This window comes from Crinia signifera, chromosome 1 (genome assembly GCF_055691185.1).
Source record: "Crinia signifera chromosome 1, ASM5569118v1, whole genome shotgun sequence".
Lineage (NCBI taxonomy): Eukaryota > Metazoa > Chordata > Amphibia > Anura > Myobatrachidae > Crinia > Crinia signifera.
Genome location: NC_139217.1, coordinates 352,761,605 through 352,777,255, shown reverse-complemented (window position 1 = coordinate 352,777,255; position 15,651 = coordinate 352,761,605). Strand labels below are relative to the sequence as shown.

Sequence of the window (15,651 nt, the reverse complement as noted above, 5' to 3'; positions counted from 1 at the left end):
ATAAAGCAGCCAGTATTTACCCTGCACAGAAACAAAATTACTCACCCAAATGATAATCTAATTCTCTCTGCACATGTTACATCTGCCCCCCCCCCCTGCAGTGCACATGGTTTTGTCCATCTAAGAAGGATTTTGTCAGAAAGAATGAACCAAAATAAGGCCCCATGTGCACTGCAGGTGGGGTAGATGTTACTTTTGCAGAGAGAGTTACATTTGGGTGGGGTTTTACTGCAAAGTGAGATCTATATCGCAGTGTAAAAATAAAGCAGTTAGTATTTTCCCTGCACAGAAACAATATAACTCACCCAAATCTAATTCTCTCTGCACATTTTACATCTGGTGAGTGCTGCTGCTGCGCACTTCCGCATCATCGCCGGGAGCTGGTTATACCAGCAGATGAGCGGCGTTGAGGCAGGGGGAAAGCCGCTCAGTGTGTATGCACTGAGCGGCTTTCCCCGTAGCGATGATTGACATCATCGCTGTCCATACACGCTGGGCATAGTCGCCCAGTGTGTATGGACCTTTAGGCACATTTATGAGTTATCTCGGGTAAGAGCCTGGTCATATATGAATGTGTGCTACTCCTCTATTAGTGACACCTATTTCTATCATTTTGCTTTATTTAATTGGAAAGCTTTGAGCATCTGTAGTAATGTCCATTATCGTGGGCCTGATTCATGCAAACCTAGTGGTGCTGGGGAAAAAATTCTGATATTATACAGTTACAGTGACAAGAGTCAAAAGGTTTGGGAACCATTGACCTAGAGCACGATGCCAGGCTACACAATAATGCTAGTGAATTACAGTAGGTCTCAGAGCCCCACAATGCACAGTGCACACTTCTGTATCTGTCCGTATTGGCCAACATCAATTTCCGCAAATGCTCGATTATCGCCCCCTGCACGCGCAGCTTCCCTCCCACTTCACTGCAACCCGCACCAAGTACACAACAACAACAACAACAACCCGGCAGCAGCTAGTTACCCCCAGCAACCGCCGCCGCCCAGGATTCGGCGTTAGGTTACCAGGCGGCGCTGGCTCCTCCCCGGACTGGGGACGCACAGAGCTGTGGGCGGCATCTTTATATTTATATATATAATACGGACGGGGGATCCCAGCTGAGCTCGGTCTGTACTGCTCCACCCCGGATACGCGGCCGGTGGGCAGAATCCGGTATGAGGGAACACCGGCTCTGGGACACTGCGATATCGTCATGAAGAGTCCTGGAAACAGTGACCCTGCTGGAGGCAAGGCCGCGCTCCAGTCGCCCGGTACTACAGACACTGACACCCTCCAGTTACCCGCACATGCCATATTACTATTCTCTATTTTTGGTACCTCATCCTTACCCCGATACTCTAACCCCCTATTAACTGAACCATTCCCATCCTTAACCATTTACTCTAAACCTATACTGACTGCACCATCCCCATCCTCACCCCCGCACTCTAACTTCCTATTGACTGCACCACACTGACCGCCCCCCCACTACAACACCTGTATTCTAACCATCATAATGTCTATCATAGTTTACCCCACCTACTGAACCACTAACATCGGGTATGGGTGAAAACCGGGACTATGTAAAAACCGGACCCGGACTACACTCCGGACCGCCGGACAGGACATCAAAATCTGCAGTCCGGTGCTTGTAGAGTCTGGTCCGGGGGGGGTGTCCTGTCCGGGGGGTGTCTTGTCCGGGGGGGTCCCTGTGATAGCTATCACCAGGGACATGGGGGATGGGAGGTTAAAGCCTCCCGTGTGGTCCGGACTGTCCGGTTTTTGCTACATGCTTGGACCATACAGAGAGGCTTTATTCTACCCCTCCTCCTCTACCTGGTGACAGGTGTCCCAGGCAGTCCCATGGACAGGACACACCCCGGACCGGAGGCTACAAGCCCCAAAATGCAGAGTTTGTTGTCCGGTCCGGCGGTTTTGTCCTGGTCCGGTTTTCACCCATACCCGTGAAAACCGGACCAACACAAAACCTCCGGACCGGCAATGTTCCCTCTAATTTTACGAAGGCTGTGTGCGGCAAAAGATTTTGGCTGTGCAACTTTGGAAGGAAATTAAAATTTTTGTGCGTCACTTATATATAACTGGAAAATGACATTCAGCATTTGTGTTAACTTTACTTCAAAATGATATTAAACATTTAAACATTCAAAACACAGCACACAATGTAGTTAATGGGTGAAACACACATTAATTGAGTCCACAACTGCAAAAAGGGACCACTGCTGCTTTGTGCGCTCCCTTGTAATGTCTGTGCGCACGCTCGTCGAGTTGTGTGCGCGCGCACGCGCGCACAGCTTAGAGGGAACACTGCGGACCGGACATCAAACTCTGCATTTTGTAGCCTCCGGTCCGGGGGGGTGTCCTGTCCGGGGGGGCTGCCTGTCACCAGGTAGAGGAGGGGGGTAGAATAAAGCCTCCCTGTATGGTCCGGGCATGTAGCAAAAACCGGACGGTCCGGACCACACGGGAAGGCTGTAATCTCCCCTCCCCCATGTCCCTGGTGATAGCTATCACAGGACACCCCCCGGACCGGACCCTACAAGCTGCGGACTGCAGATTTTGATGTCCTGTCCGGCAGTCCGGGTTTAGTCCGGTCCGGTTTTTACATAGTCCCACTAACATCCGTATAATCTAACCTTCATTCTAACAGCACCACCATCACTCCTATAATCTGAGACCCTACTGCCTGCAATACCTTTACACTGTAACTCTCTACTATCTTTATACTCTGACCCCTGAACTGACTTGACCTTTAGACTTCCACCCTGCTGTACTTCCTACTGCCTTCATCTTTTATACTGTACCATAGCCCAACCCTACTGACTGCCCCACGAACCACGATCAGTGTTCTACTGAAGTACCCCTCTATGGACTGCTATATCTTCACTGTTCTCCCCTAAATTATCTACTGGTTTCACCCTCCTCTTTCTTTTAGGGGCCCATATATCATTCAATATTTGCAGCTAAATTCCAAAAAACAACTGGAATTTATCAGGAGGGACCGCAGCAGGAATCTCCTATCCCTGCTGTGATCCCGCCTGCACTGCTGCTGGCTGCTTCCCCTGATGGAATCGGTACATCTGTCAGAATGAACTTAGGTCTACAGTCATTAGGTCGACCCCACTAGGTCGACTGGCAGGAAGGTCGACCTGATTTAAGGTCGACATGGGCCAAGGTCGACATGACTTAAGGTCGAATTTGCATAAAGGTCGACATGAGGAAGGTCGACTGGTCATAAGGTCGACATGGGGTTTTCACTGGTTTTTTTATCCGAATGTCGACACAGTCGACATAGACACAGTTGGCAATGAGAATCGGACCCTCGCATCGCTCGCAGCTTTAATAACCTCCTCCACGCCCTAGTGGATGGTAGGGCATGAAATACCGCATGTCGGCTCAAAAAACAGTGAAAAACCCCATGTCGACCTTATGACCAGTCGACCTTCCTCATGTCGACCTTTATGCAAATTCAACCTTAAGTCATGTCGACCTTGGCCCATGTCGACCTTAAGTCAGGTCGACCTTCCTGCCAGTCGACCTGGTGGGGTCGACCTAATGACTGTAGACCTAAGTTCATTCTAATAGATGACCGCTTCCCCCCCTGATGTATCAACATGGCAACAACAGCGCTTTGTCCCTGGGCTACCACCATTCTGAGATGGATTTAGCCTATGGGGCACTGGGCAGGGGGTCAGAGTTAACTGCGCATGTGCAGACCTCCAGGTGCCCAACTCAGCACATTGCAAGGATGGGCTCTTTTCGGATCCCTGTCTCTGCACGTGGGGGATGATGCATCCCACCAATAGGATTGCATATTACAATGTGATCCTGTCTGGTAATAATCTGCCCAGACTGCATTGTAAATGCAAATATTAATAAATGGTCCTCATACTGTGTTGCTTATTTCTGCAACCTGTTTTCTGTCTCTTTGATATGCACAAGTTTTTGGTCTTACTCTTTAATACCTTTTTCTGCTTTTGCTTTATTTTTTATTAAAAAAAAAATGACCATCTTGTATTTTGCTGGCAATGATACATTTATACAACCTAACGTAGTAGATGCAGTTCTATGAATGGTGTGCGAGGCTCTGCTGATCCTCGTGTTCTAATAAACATGTACATTGTGTTACTGTCTTTTGAACTTTCAAGATATTTTCAACATTTTGAAATGCTGCTTACCAGTCATGCCACAAAGTGGATTGATATACCATAATTAGGACCTTGTGTATGGGCATAATCATTATTTTTACTAGCATAATGTGAAAATGGGTATTTTCACAATATCTTATTAGGTAGACGGACACTCAGAGGTTGGCATGTTAATTGTCAACACTGGTTTTTACGTGGGTGAAATCTTGTATGTTTGGTATTGGTAACCACCCTCAGTAGAAACGTATCAGCCTCACGGGCTTGCTTTGGTTGTGGTGGCTCAATCCACGCACTCGCCCCAGGTTACTGTCATAGTCCATGTGGATTGTAAATCAAGCAAATGTTGAAAAGGGGGGGGTCGATCAAATGTAATTGAAAAAACACCTTGAGTGCCCTGAAATAATGCGATCCTCCCCCCCTATTTTACCTATACAAGCTCGGCCCTCCCTTGATCAGATTAAAAATAAAGTACAGTGACACTTGTGGGGGGGGGGGGGGGGGGGGGTGCGTGTTTAGGTGTGTGTGCAATAGTATAGTAGGGTGTTTTTTAGTCAGCGGCTCCCCACTGGCTGAGGTCACAACACAGGAAAACAGGAGGCTGGGTAGTGATAGGGGTGTGTGGGCATAGGGGGGAATAAAGAGGAGGGTGGGGGACACTGTGCAGCTTCTGCCAGTGGGTAAGGGTCCAGCGTGGCAGTACAGGACTGTGGCCCTGAGTCAGTGTCTCCTCCTACTGGGTGGGAGTTGGGGTGCATGAGAGCAGGAGGCTGGGCTATGAGGCATGATAGGGGTATGTGGGCAACACAGCGTCAGCGACTCCCCAGTGGTGGAAGTTACGGTTCAGGAGAGCAGGAAGCTGGGTAGTGATAGGGGTGTGTGGGCATACAGGGGACTAAAAAGGAGGGTGGGGGACACTGTGCAGCTTCTGCCAGTGGGTGAGGGTCCAGCGTGGCAGCACAGGAGTACAGGATGGTGGCCCTGAGTCAGTGTCTCCTCCTACTGGGTGGGAGTTAGGGTGCATGAAAGCAGGAGGCTGGGTAAAGCATGATAGGGGAATGTGGGCAACATAGGGTGAGTGGTTCCCCACTGGCGGAAGTTACGGAACAGGAGGCAGGGCAGTGATAGAGGTGTGGGCATGAGGGGTAGTAAAGGTTTTTGCCTGTTGCAGAGTAGGGATGGGCATTGGTGCAGACGCCATTGATGGTTGGCATTGATGGTGATTTTGCACCCTGACATCGATTTAATAGTAAAATCTTACTTGGATAACCATCGATTGTTGTAACTATCGATGGTCATCCACTATATCTGACTGAATAGGCCATGGGACAATCAGAACTCGGTGGCGGGACTGTCTGGTGTGGGGGGGGGGGGGGGGGGGGGCTGAGCTATGCTCCGTGTCCCGGCACCATAAAAAAATTTGAAACTTGATCGGTTCTTGCCATCGATGTAGGGAAACCATCTGGTCCTCCCACATCGATGGCAAAAGGCCATAAACCATCGATGATTTGAAATCATTGATGGTCAATGGGCATCCCTAGAACTGGAGGAGGGTGGGGGACAGTATGCAGCTCCTGGCAGTGGGTGAGCGTCTCCTCCCATTGGGAGGGAGTAAGGGGGTGCATGAGAGCAGGAGGCTGTATAATAGTGGTATGTGGGCAAGACATTGATAAAAGTTGTGGCTGCTGGTGCAGAGGGATTCAGTATTGAATCCCGGCGTTCAGAATCCCGACGCCGGAATCCCGACAGCCGAAATGCCGACAAGGGGGGGACGTGGATCGCCCCCCCCCCCCTTGCGGGCTCGCTGCGCTCGCCACGCAGCGGGCCCGGTGCCTCGCTACGCTCGGCACACTAATTTATTCTCTCTCCAGGGGTGTCGTGGACACCCACGGAGGGAGAAAGTGTCGGCATTTTGGCGGTCGGTATTCTGAACGCCGGGATGGTAACTGCATCCCGTGCAGAGGACCGTGGGGACACTTCTAGCAGTGGGGGAACCTGCAGCGCGGCAGCCAGGGCCAGATTTCCCACCTAGGGGCGGCACCTGCTTGTGGTGGTACAGGATCCCCCATTCTCACGGGGGTACGTGAAATTGCGGGAGGGGTGGTGTGGGTGGGGGGTGCGACGGGGGGTGCCGCGAATCGTGGGAGGCGGACGCTCACCTGGTGGCTGTGGAGTAGCAGTGTCTTTGCCGGGGGCAGCATGGGGAGGCAGAGGGTGTCTGGCACTGTAGGCTCACTGGGATGGTTCTCTGTCATGTGTGTCAGAGGCTCCACCCAGCGTTATAGACACACTCACACATTTTGAGTGACAGATGTAGCCAAATATATAAGAGATTGAAGTTACAGATGGGCATCTGTATACTGCACACACCAGATGAGAGTAGGAGCACAGCACTGAATAATTGGAGGTCCCTAATCACCGGTCTTTAACCACTTTGATGGTTTGTCCGCATTTTCGCTAAAACTGTGGCACGGCATGCTGGGATGTGTAGTTTCACAACAGCCGGAGGTCCACAGTTTGGACATGTCTGGCCTAGTGCATATGCACCTTTTAGGTTACACATGAGTTCTGTAAAAGCTGCAGGAGGTGGAGGAACTCAAATGGATCCCTCCTTACAGTCCAGACCAATTCCTACAGGAAGAGTTAACATGCGGTTCGATTTCATTATTATTATTTTATTTTTTTTCTGTTCGAAAATCAAATCGAATGGACATTGAGCGGTTTCAATGCCAATTCGATCCTGATGCGTGGCATCTAATTTGAATAGAAAAATAGACTGTGCAGCCAAGACTATATATAGTACAGATCTGTACTCTATAGTCCAAATCAAATGCATTTTTCTTGCCATTCTACCCAATCCATTTTTGAATTCACACCATGGCCCTTATTCAGATCTGATTACAGTACACATTTGTTTGGAAAATGGGCAAAACCATGTGTACTGCAGGTGGCGAAGATCTAACCTGTGCAGAGTTAAATTTGGGTGGGGTGTGCTGAAACTGAAATCTAAATTGCAGTGTAAAAATAATGCAGCCAGTATTTACCCTGCACAGAACAAAATAACGCACACAAATCTAACTCTCTCTGCACATGTTACATCTGCCCCACCTGCAGTGCACATGGTTTAGCCCATTTGCCAAACAAATTTGTACTGCAATCAGGTCTGAATAAAGGCCCATGTGAACATACCTTTAGGACAGTATGGGACACTAGGCCTATAGGGTACACAGAAGATATCTGTGCTATTATCTGCATTGCTACATTCATGAATTTCTTCTTGCAGAATAGGTCAGTGATATTGGTTAGAGGTGGCTGTATTTTGAGACTTTGTGTTGCCTAGGAGTCCTAAATTCAGGCTATTTGATAATGACTTTTGAGCTGTACCGAGCAGTGACAGGTTTTTCAGTCCTCTTGTAAATTCCGTATGTGCAATAACTGTACACATCCAAGCCAGTGTGCAGCAATGCGTCGCTACTATCAGATATTTAAGCAATAATATGATGAGGAGCACACTGATACTATGAGGATTTGACTTCACACGTTGATTTTAAGATGAGAAATCAAGCAAATGGATCAATCCAGGATGGACACTAAAAATAATGGGTATTTAATTGGTGAGGTGAAAAATTGTCAATTCAACTTTTTTTGAGCAAATTTTTTTTTCCCCTATTCAATTAAAGTTTTTTTTATTTTTTATTGGACATGCTGGATGGTTTGCCATGTCTTATTAATATTTCCAGATAAGTCATGCAAATACACTGTACAATTATTGGTGTGATCTGCTGATGGAATGTGGTCAGAATGTCAACAGCTGCATCCAGACAGTGGGGTTTATTCTAGTTCATTCTTTCTGACAAAATCCTTCTTAGATGGACAAAACCATGTGCACTGCAGGGGGGCAGATGTAACATGTGCAGAGAGAATTAGATTTGGGTGAGTTATTTTGTTTCTGTGCAGGGAAAATACTGACTGCATGATTTTACACTTCAATATAGATCTCACTTTGAAGAAAAACCCCACCCAAATCTAATTCTCTCTGCACAAGTTACATCTGCCCCACCCGCAGTGCACATGGTTTTGTCCATCTAAGAAGTATTTTGTCAGAAAGAATGGACTAGAATAACCCCCAGTAAGTACAGAGGTTACTGTTAGGCTGTGGGATGGATGGGGTAGGGTTATAATATTCCCTTGGATCCATCTGGATGCTGCTGGAGGCATTTTGACTATCTGGATTCCGATACCATTCCAAATTCAAGTACATCGCCGACATCATTTTACTTTGTATGACTAGCATTAGCAGCACATTAGTTACTTGTAAGCGAAAAAGAAAACCACAAAATCATGTTCTGTCACATTTTAGGTGATCATGTCCAATTGAAGGTGCCGCTCATCCAGCAGTCTTATCATTGGGATTGTGGCCTGGCATGTGCCCGCATGGTACTGCAGTAAGTTACTCTGCCTTTGGGTAAATGGGATTGTACCAAATAGGAAGTCTCATATGACATTTTAGATTGTTACATTTTCCTTCTCTAGTCACTAGTACAGAGTACATACTCTTCATCTGCAGCCAGAACAATAGGTTGGACAAGGCTGCTTCCCCCCCTCCTCTTTTATTTGCCGTTTAGGTGATGGATGATTCATGGTCATGAGACAATGAGAATTACTGTGGAGGCGGTTACCGCTGTGCAGATCTTTTTCCACAATGTAACAATACATCATATTCCCCCATTAGTATTACAGAGCACAAGAACAATGCAATCACTTACAAGCTAGATCAGTGGTTCCCAACCTGGGGTACTCTGCATACCAGGTGGGGGTACTTGAAAATAATATTGGTAATGGCGGAAGATGAAAAAAAGTATTTTGATGGCAGAAGAGAGCCACTGCCATGGAGAAGAACCATGTTTTGTCACTTACGGTTCTGTCTTCAGCATCATCAGTGTCTCCTGGTGCTTTTACCTGACCAGCAATCCACGGGAAGCTTCCCACGCTGCCCTCAGACATCACCAATTATCTGCCCTGTGCTGACACAGGTGGAGGAAGCAGCGGCATTAATCCTACTGGTGTTAGTGGGAACCCTGGAGACAATACACAACCAGCGGCCAGACACGGAAGGGCACAATTCCTGTCCGTTACTCCTTAATATAAGGATATGCAAAAGGATACGCATACCACTCACTTCCTCTCCACTCATAAGTACTGTCTATATTTCAAATTGAGAGGGGGTACTCTTCAATAAAAAGCCTAATCAAGGGGTACGGGAGAGAAAAAAGGTTGGGAACCACTGAGCTAGATCATACCAGACATTTTAGAAATGTCTGTTCTGAACATCTAAAGTGATGGTAGATCAACATTTGAATTTTCCATAATATGGGCACATTTAATGACAACCTATCATAAGCCCTAGATGTACCCTGCTCCTTCACCTTCTAGGTACCTGAATCTCCTACATGAAGAAGAGTTCCAGAATGCAATGCAGGAGCTGCAACTCACTAAAAGCATATGGACCATTGATCTGGCTTATCTAATGCACCACTTTGGGGTACAACACAGATTCTGCACACAGACCCTGGGGGTAGACAAAGGATACAGGAATCAAGTAAGTCCGTTTCTATTAGATGATTATTTTGCACTTGTTCTCCCACAGAATAAATGGAAATTATTTGTCTGAGTTATTTCAGCCAGGTGCATTGACTACTGTTGCATTTATGGGATCACAGTAGGTGTAATGCTACAGTATGATTTATGGATTTCCATTTCTCCTTAGTCGTTTTACAGAAAGCATTTTGATGCCGAGGAGAACAGAGTAAACCAGCTCTTTGCCCAAGCCACAGCTCGTGGTGTAAATGTAGAAAAAAGGTACATAGTTTGTGGATCTTTAGTGTTGTGTGTGTAATAATTATTGCAGAATGTGTAATAATCAATGTCCTGCTTGCAGGAGTGTGACCATACAAGAACTGCAAGCTCATCTCTCCCAGGGACACGTGGCCATAGTACTAGTGAATGCAGTTCTGCTGTTGTGTGATCTCTGTCCCAGCCGCGTTAAGTACTGCTGTTTCCTGCCCACGGGACAAAAGTGCTTCTGTAAAAGCAGTGATTACCAGGGCCACTTTATCGTGCTATGTGGCTACAACAGAAGCTCTGGAAGCCTTTTCTACAACAATCCAGGATATGCTGACCGTGAGTAATATCCATTTAACTTCCATTTCAAACCATCTTTTTTGTAGGTCAGTCTACCATCCTTTCAATGTTATGGCTTTCTTCCTCATCCTCAGGATTGTGTCGGACAAGTATCACTAACTTTGAAGAAGCCCGTAGCAGCTATGGCACAGATGAGGACATCCTCTTCATCTATGTGGACAGCTGACCTCAGAATGGAATTTGATACACCGCACAATACTTTCATGTATGCAGACCCATGTTTGCAGCTCATGCACTACAGAGACATTACTACAGTTAGAGGTAAATGGAAACCAGTGGATCCAAAAGACCGCAGAGAGGACACCGATTATTCATGTAACCAAGAGGGAATTATTTATAATATGTCAAGCTATGCATTAAGTAACCCTCAGTACACTCACAATAGTGCAATACGAGCTGTGCGTCTACACCATAGCATATAAATGTGCATAGTATACCACGTTTAACCCGTGGACAAGTCATGAGGGAAAGGCCACGTGGCATTATGTTTACTCTAGTAAGCTGACCTATAGAATAACAATCACTGATTTCTGCTTCTTCCATATAAGGGACATGGATAGCATAAAAGGACAGGTGTGTGTATATTTCTGTAATGCTCTTATTTTCTGTGTGACGAGCGTGGTTTTGTTCCCCCTCCATTTTAAATGCAACCAATACAGAGCACCAAAAGTGCAAATAAAGAGGCTTTTTATACACCCAGGTTTTCTTGTATCCAGTCAGCCTATTTATGGCTGCATTTTATAAAAGAAAAAATGGCAAGTCATATAACATGCCAAATAAATCTGTATGTATTTTGAAGAAATACATCAAGAAAGAACTGCTGGTGGCGTCTGTCATGTTTGATATCTTTGTCTACACAAGCTCATTAACCAACATAAGAAAATGTAGTTACTGGTAGTATTTCCTTCTGTGTCTGTCTGAGGTTCTCAACCACTATCTTCAAATACCTCTAAAGCAGTGGTAGCCAACCCTAGCCCTCAAGAGCTACCAACAGTTCACATTTTCCAGACAACCTAGCTGCTGCACTCATTAATCACTGACACATTTTAAAAGATTCACAGATGGACCTAATTAGCTCACTTGTGATTCTGTAAAGAGACCTGCAAAACATGCACTGTTGGTAGCTCTTGAGGACTAGGGTTGGCAACCCCAGCCTCTAAAGCATGGGTCTTCAACCTCTGGCCCTCCAGATGTTGTGAAACTACATGTTCCAACATGCATTGCCACTTTTTCCTATAAGAGCATGCCAAAACTGTCAGGGCATGCTGGGACATGTAGTGCCACAACATCTGGAGGGCCACAGGTTGAAGACCTGTGCTCTAAAGGGTCATGGTTTATGTATGTCTGTCATGGAATTTGGTGGGATAATTAAAAGTACCAGCAAAATAAGCAACTCCATGTGTATGATTAAAGCAATCAAAACATGACCTGTGGGTAGTACTTGAGGATTAGGGTTGAGGACCATTAATATATCTTGTAATACCATATATTGGTACAGAGAGAGATGCTTGCATTTTTTTTTTTTTTTGAAAAGAGTTTATTGATCTATAGATTTTTATTGCAAGAATGAGGTGTTGGGGATGGAAAATTTTACTGAAATATGTATCTGCCTATACATCGACCATACATGTGTTGAACCTCTAGGAAAGGGGAATGAAATTAACCATGTTACATTACTGGAGCTAAATGATCTCTGGGGTGTAATTATATTATCCCCAATAGCCAGCATTTTCTTGCTTCATCTGCCTCAGGCATCGGGGGGGGGGGGGATAAAATAATAATTGGGTACTAATTTACGTGCAGGAAAAAATATGCATGTTCGCATCAAAAAAATACCACAATTAGTTCAATAACTACCCCCATACACTATGCATATTGGGCCCAAATTGCATGTGTGTGTGATATCCGATCCACGGTCCCGAGCGCACTAGAGTTAAAGATCAGACCTATCAAGAGTACTTCAGCACCTGTAATGTATCGTGTCCAATTATGTCAATATCGGTGTGCTGGCACACTCCTATCTGCAGGTCTGACCATTCAAAAGAATGGGTGGCCGCTGATTGGCAGAGATGGTTCTCAGCCAATAAGCAGCTGCCCAGTCTATTGAATGGGAACCGCCGCTCCCCAGGAGTCTTTACATGCGATAATTCACATTAAAAAAATGGCACAAAATGCAAAATATCACATGTGAGCCTCTTCCGGGAAGCTGCCAGACAGCTCATGGGTGAATTGGGTGCGACTTCTACCCTATGAGTTGCATAGTATATGGGGGCCTTCAGGGTTTTCTCCATGTCACAACATTGCAGAAACCGCCTTTTGGCAGTGTTTAATTCAGTTACTCTCGCACAATGTCAGGTTGGAAATCCGGTCTCACAACTTGTGTTAGCTCTGCAGCATACATTTCATGACGTCCCGTCATCTGCAAGCAGGAAAACAGGAGTTGAATGTTGCCAGAGATTGCAATCTTATACTAATTTGACACAACTGTTGTCCCTGGAGTAAATTATTAATCAAATGCAAAAAGTTAATTTATGCTTCAGCTGGGGCAGCCCAAAACGGTGGTTACATCTGTTGTGCAAGCCCTAAATGTTTGGGCTGATATTGCAGAAGCCGTTACCAATATCGCCTTCAACGTCCTGGAGAGGTAATGCCCAAACGAGCCATAGTTTTATTTTAACCCTCAATTAAAATAAAAATTAGCAAGTAAACCTTTTGAGTGCCAACGTTGCTGTGAAAGATCATTATTTAACTAAACTTCAATAATTCACTTGGTTGTATTTGTAGTTCTTTATACTAAAAGAACAGTTGCCGTGAGCTATGCAGGCATTTTTAGCGGATAGTTTGAGGATCGCTCAGTTGATTTGTCACTCAAAAGGGTTACAAACAAGAGTAACCATGTAATGGATGGAAAATGTGGGCTTTATCCCAAAAAACACAAGGTGGGTGGAAAAGGGTTGCGGTGGTACCACATACAAGGCAAAGTGTACAGAGGCTTGACTTACACAGAATAGGTTATCTCCATTTTTTATAATTCTCATGTAGTTTTTGTGAGCTAATGGACAGCTTGCCTACCCCTGAAATGGAGTGATATTGGTGTATGTTTTACCCCCTGGTCCTCCAAATCATGAATGGACTCTAGAAAATTAAACCCCCACCCTCAAGTGTCCAAGTTGACCTTTTAGCTGTTGACTTATCAACCCATACCCCTTTATGCATGGCTAGGAAACAGTCCAAGTGCAAACGAGATCTGCTGCGTCGGGGTCATAAGTACAAAGACTGTGCTGCACAGTCTATTTCTACTATCTCTTATTGAGGGCCATGCGTTCCTTCCCCCTGCCAACCCGGGTCGGATGATCCGGCATACCCGTTTACACTGCCCCACCACCTGGGCCAGCTACCCCTTTTACACAGACCCGCGTTTAGTCAAGCATTCCTACTTTATAAGCGTGCAGCCCATAAGAAGTGATCGCTGCCTGATTTTCCACCTAAGTAAACCGAATTACTAAACCATAGGAATTCTAGTTATGTATGCACTACTGCTCATAATAGTGAGTGGATTATGTCTTTGTGAAAGCTAGAGGCAGATGCAAATAATTCATATGCTGCCATAGGGACTACCAGGAATGGAAGAGTGATTATTTTGTGGAAGTACAAAGGAAAAGGATTATACTTAATTGAAATTATGCAAGTTAAAATGTTACAGTACAGGATGGTAGGCATAAGCTATTGTAACTTTAGGAACCAGGCAGTGGTTCCCAAACACTGCCCTCAAGGTAACCCAACAGGTCAGGTTTTATGAATATCCCTGCTTGTGCAGAAATGGTATGATAAAACTGACTAATACCCCTTTCACACTCGCAGAGCCGGGTCATACCCAGGAATGTGTTCCCAGATGCTTCCCGGGAATGTACCCTTTCACACTGCACTAAGACCTGGGATCGACCTGGGACAGCCCCATTCACACTGATCCCGGGAAATCCCTGCAAATACATATGCATGTCATTAGAAATGGACTCCAGGGCTCTGAAAGATGACATCAGCATTTGTGAGCCCAAGAAAGCTCCAATCAGCAGCTTTTTTAAAGTCCCGTGTATAGGACCATTCACACTGACCACATCCCGGGTTGATTCTAGAATCTACCCAGGTCAGGACCTGGGTAGAAATCCCAGGATGTTCATCCCGGGATATTCTTTCAAGACCCTTTCACACTGAGCTAAATCTTGGGTTCATGTGCAAAAACCCTGGATATTTTTGCAAGTGTGAAAGGGGTATCAGTCACCTGTGCCTAAGCAAGGATATCCTTAAAACCTGGAATGCGTTTGGGAACCACTGCCATATGCTTTATTTAAAGGTAAATTACATACCTTGAAATTCCATTTGTCACTGGTCTGTTGGCACAGGTTAAGGTCCAGCTCTGCTATCAGAAGCCCATCACTGATCCTGCTTAGCCCTGGTGAACGACTCCCATCAGGAGCTGCAACATAACTAGACCCATAAAAATGGCCCAAGTCATGATGGGCTATAGATGGAAAGAATAAATAAAAACCCATATCCATGAATTAGGTACAAATATAGAAAATTATTACAACAATATCCTTTTGCTTTTTTCCTACTTTTGCATCTGTATGGTTCTTAAATAAATATGTAGAAAAATAAACAGTACTTGTGTAGTTTCATGGTGTCTGAGTCCCCTTGCGGGGCTCGCTACGCTATTTAAAATCAACTCCATGCCAACATGGATAGTGGAGGTATGAACTATCCATGTTGGCATGGAGTTAAGTTACTTTTTTGAACATAGTTTGTGGCGAGCGTAGAACCCGCCGTAAAACTACACAACTACCAAATAAACCTTTCGAAATGCGATCAAATAAAAGTTTTTGTTTTTTGTCCCAAAAAGGAGCAATAAAGTTACAATATACAACATCCTCAGTGTCTGACTCAGACATGAAGAGTCCAGTGGGTGGAGTGGATGATCTGAGCCCCTTTTATAACTATATATAGCAAATACTACTAGTGCATGCATGACAATGTAAGAGATTACAAACCCAATGCACTGTAGAGAGTACACCATAGTCCTCTACAGTATAATGTAACATATGTACAGTATAATGTATTATTCAAATACACAGTAACATAATCCCTAGAGGAGAGGGTGGTTTCCCCTGTACCACTGCAGGCCAGCCCAACCCTTAGCATCCTAAAGTCAAGATAATTGGTTTGGTTATTTTTTACAGCATACTGCAGCACTCATTTAGCATCCACCACCGTACTGTCCTGTGCAGTGAAA

At 45.4% G+C, this 15,651-nt stretch overlaps 2 protein-coding genes across 4 annotated transcripts in view; one reads left to right on the top strand and one right to left on the bottom strand.

Moving 5' to 3' along the window:
- Nucleotides 1–938: 938 nt before the first annotated feature.
- GUCD1 (guanylyl cyclase domain containing 1) lies at nucleotides 939–12,132 on the top strand. 2 transcript variants are annotated; one of them, XM_083148139.1, is made up of 6 exons: nucleotides 939–1,247; nucleotides 8,524–8,608; nucleotides 9,597–9,762; nucleotides 9,931–10,022; nucleotides 10,102–10,343; nucleotides 10,439–12,132. In XM_083148139.1, the coding sequence occupies exons 1-6, from the start codon at nucleotides 1,214–1,216 to the stop codon at nucleotides 10,528–10,530; spliced, it is 711 nt and encodes a 236-aa protein (XP_083004265.1). In that variant the 5' UTR covers nucleotides 939–1,213; the 3' UTR covers nucleotides 10,531–12,132. The 2 variants fall into 2 exon arrangements, with proteins under 2 accessions (XP_083004265.1, XP_083004257.1); XM_083148131.1 differs by having other exon boundaries at nucleotides 940–1,271.
- Nucleotides 12,132–15,651, bottom strand: part of UPB1 (beta-ureidopropionase 1) — a 42,985-nt gene continuing 39,465 nt past the window's right edge. The window contains exons 9-11 of one of the 2 annotated variants that reach the window (XR_014444544.1): nucleotides 14,729–14,883; nucleotides 12,633–12,783; nucleotides 12,132–12,598 (exon numbers count right to left, since the gene is read on the bottom strand). Coding sequence is in view for 1 of the 2 variants with exons in the window: in XM_083148114.1 (XP_083004240.1) it covers nucleotides 12,700–12,783; nucleotides 14,729–14,883 (239 nt within the window). In the remaining variant the exon portion in view is untranslated. Of the gene's footprint in view, nucleotides 12,784–14,728; nucleotides 14,884–15,651 lie in introns of both variants that reach the window. The other variant, XM_083148114.1, reaches the window with a different exon arrangement.

Coding starts and splice junctions, on each gene's coding strand:
- GUCD1 (XM_083148131.1), top strand. CDS start 1,214: ATGAAGAGTCCTGGAAACAGTGACCCTGCTGGAGGCAAGGCCGCGCTC. Junction 1,272..8,523: donor GGCCGCGCTCCAGTCGCCCG/GTACTACAGACA, acceptor GTCACATTTTAG/GTGATCATGTCCAATTGAAG. Junction 8,609..9,596: donor TGTGCCCGCATGGTACTGCA/GTAAGTTACTCT, acceptor TTCACCTTCTAG/GTACCTGAATCTCCTACATG.